Raw genomic sequence first — 939 nt, 5'->3', positions numbered from 1 at the left:
CGTTGACCCGCCCAACCCTGGTGGCCCAACCGGCCCTCCTGGTGGCCCGGGGGGTTCTTCGGCCCCTCCAGGGCCGGATTTTGGGTCTCCGGCAGCGGGTTCTGGCGGTCGCCGCCCTCCTCCACCCTGCGGTTGGTCAACCGTTGACCCGGCCAACCCTGGTGGCCCAACCGGCCCTCCTGGTGGCCCGGGGGGTTCTTCGGCCCCTCCAGGGCCGGATTTTGGGTCTCCAGGGGCGGATTTTGGGGGTCCACCCGCAGACTTTGGCCGTCCGGCTGCTCCCCGCCCTCCGCCTTGCGGTTGGCCAACCGTTGACTTGGCCAACCTTGGTTGCCCAACCAGCTCTCCTGGTGGCCTGGGGGGGTCTCCTGGTGGCCCGGGGGGTTCTTCAGCCCCTCCAGGGCCGGATTTTGGCTCTCCGGCAGCGGGTTCTGGCGGTCGCCGCCCTCCTCCGCCCTGCGGTTGGCCAACCGTTGACCCGGCCAACCCTGGTGGCCCAACCGGCCCCTCTGGTGGCCCCCGGGCCGCGGCTCGCGGGGCTCGAAGCACACGGTGACCCTGGCGAAGGGCCGGGCGGCCATCTTGGACATCTCCTGGCGGTGCCGGCGCCGCTCGTGCCGCGCGTCCAGGCCCTGCTTGGCCTTCCAGAGGAGGACGCAGAGGGCGAGGAAGAGGAAGAAGCAGGAGAAGAAGACGGAGAAGAAGACGAAGAGGTCGATGTGGGCCTGGTCCTGCCGGAAGAAGAGGAGCCCCTGCGAGGGCCCCGGCCCGCCCAGGACCAGCAGGTAGAAGCGGGTGGACTTGAGGGGGTGCCGGGTGTGGGGGTAGGTGAGGACCAGGCGGTCGCGGACCCCCCGGACCACCAGGGCCGGCACGGGCTCGCGCACCGTCAGGTAGGTCACCAGGCCCTGGGCGCGCTCCTCGCGCAGCGCCGGCGGG

The 939-nt window shown here is 71.9% G+C and overlaps 1 protein-coding gene across 1 annotated transcript in view; it reads right to left on the bottom strand.

Moving 5' to 3' along the window:
• Nucleotides 1-5: 5 nt before the first annotated feature.
• Nucleotides 6-939, bottom strand: part of LOC108510370 (uncharacterized PE-PGRS family protein PE_PGRS46-like) — a gene marked incomplete at its 3' end in the record, with an annotated part of 11,030 nt that continues 10,096 nt past the window's right edge. Inside the window, exon 5 of the mRNA XM_017840048.1 lies at nucleotides 6-937. Within this exon, the coding sequence (XP_017695537.1) occupies nucleotides 6-937 (932 nt within the window). The remainder of the gene's footprint in view (nucleotides 938-939) is intronic.

This window comes from Lepidothrix coronata, unplaced genomic scaffold, assembly GCF_001604755.1.
Source record: "Lepidothrix coronata isolate B3197 unplaced genomic scaffold, Lepidothrix_coronata-1.0 Scaffold732, whole genome shotgun sequence".
NCBI lineage: Eukaryota > Metazoa > Chordata > Aves > Passeriformes > Pipridae > Lepidothrix > Lepidothrix coronata.
Note: the sequence above shows the minus strand (reverse complement) of the source record. Positions and strands in the feature narration are given on the sequence as shown.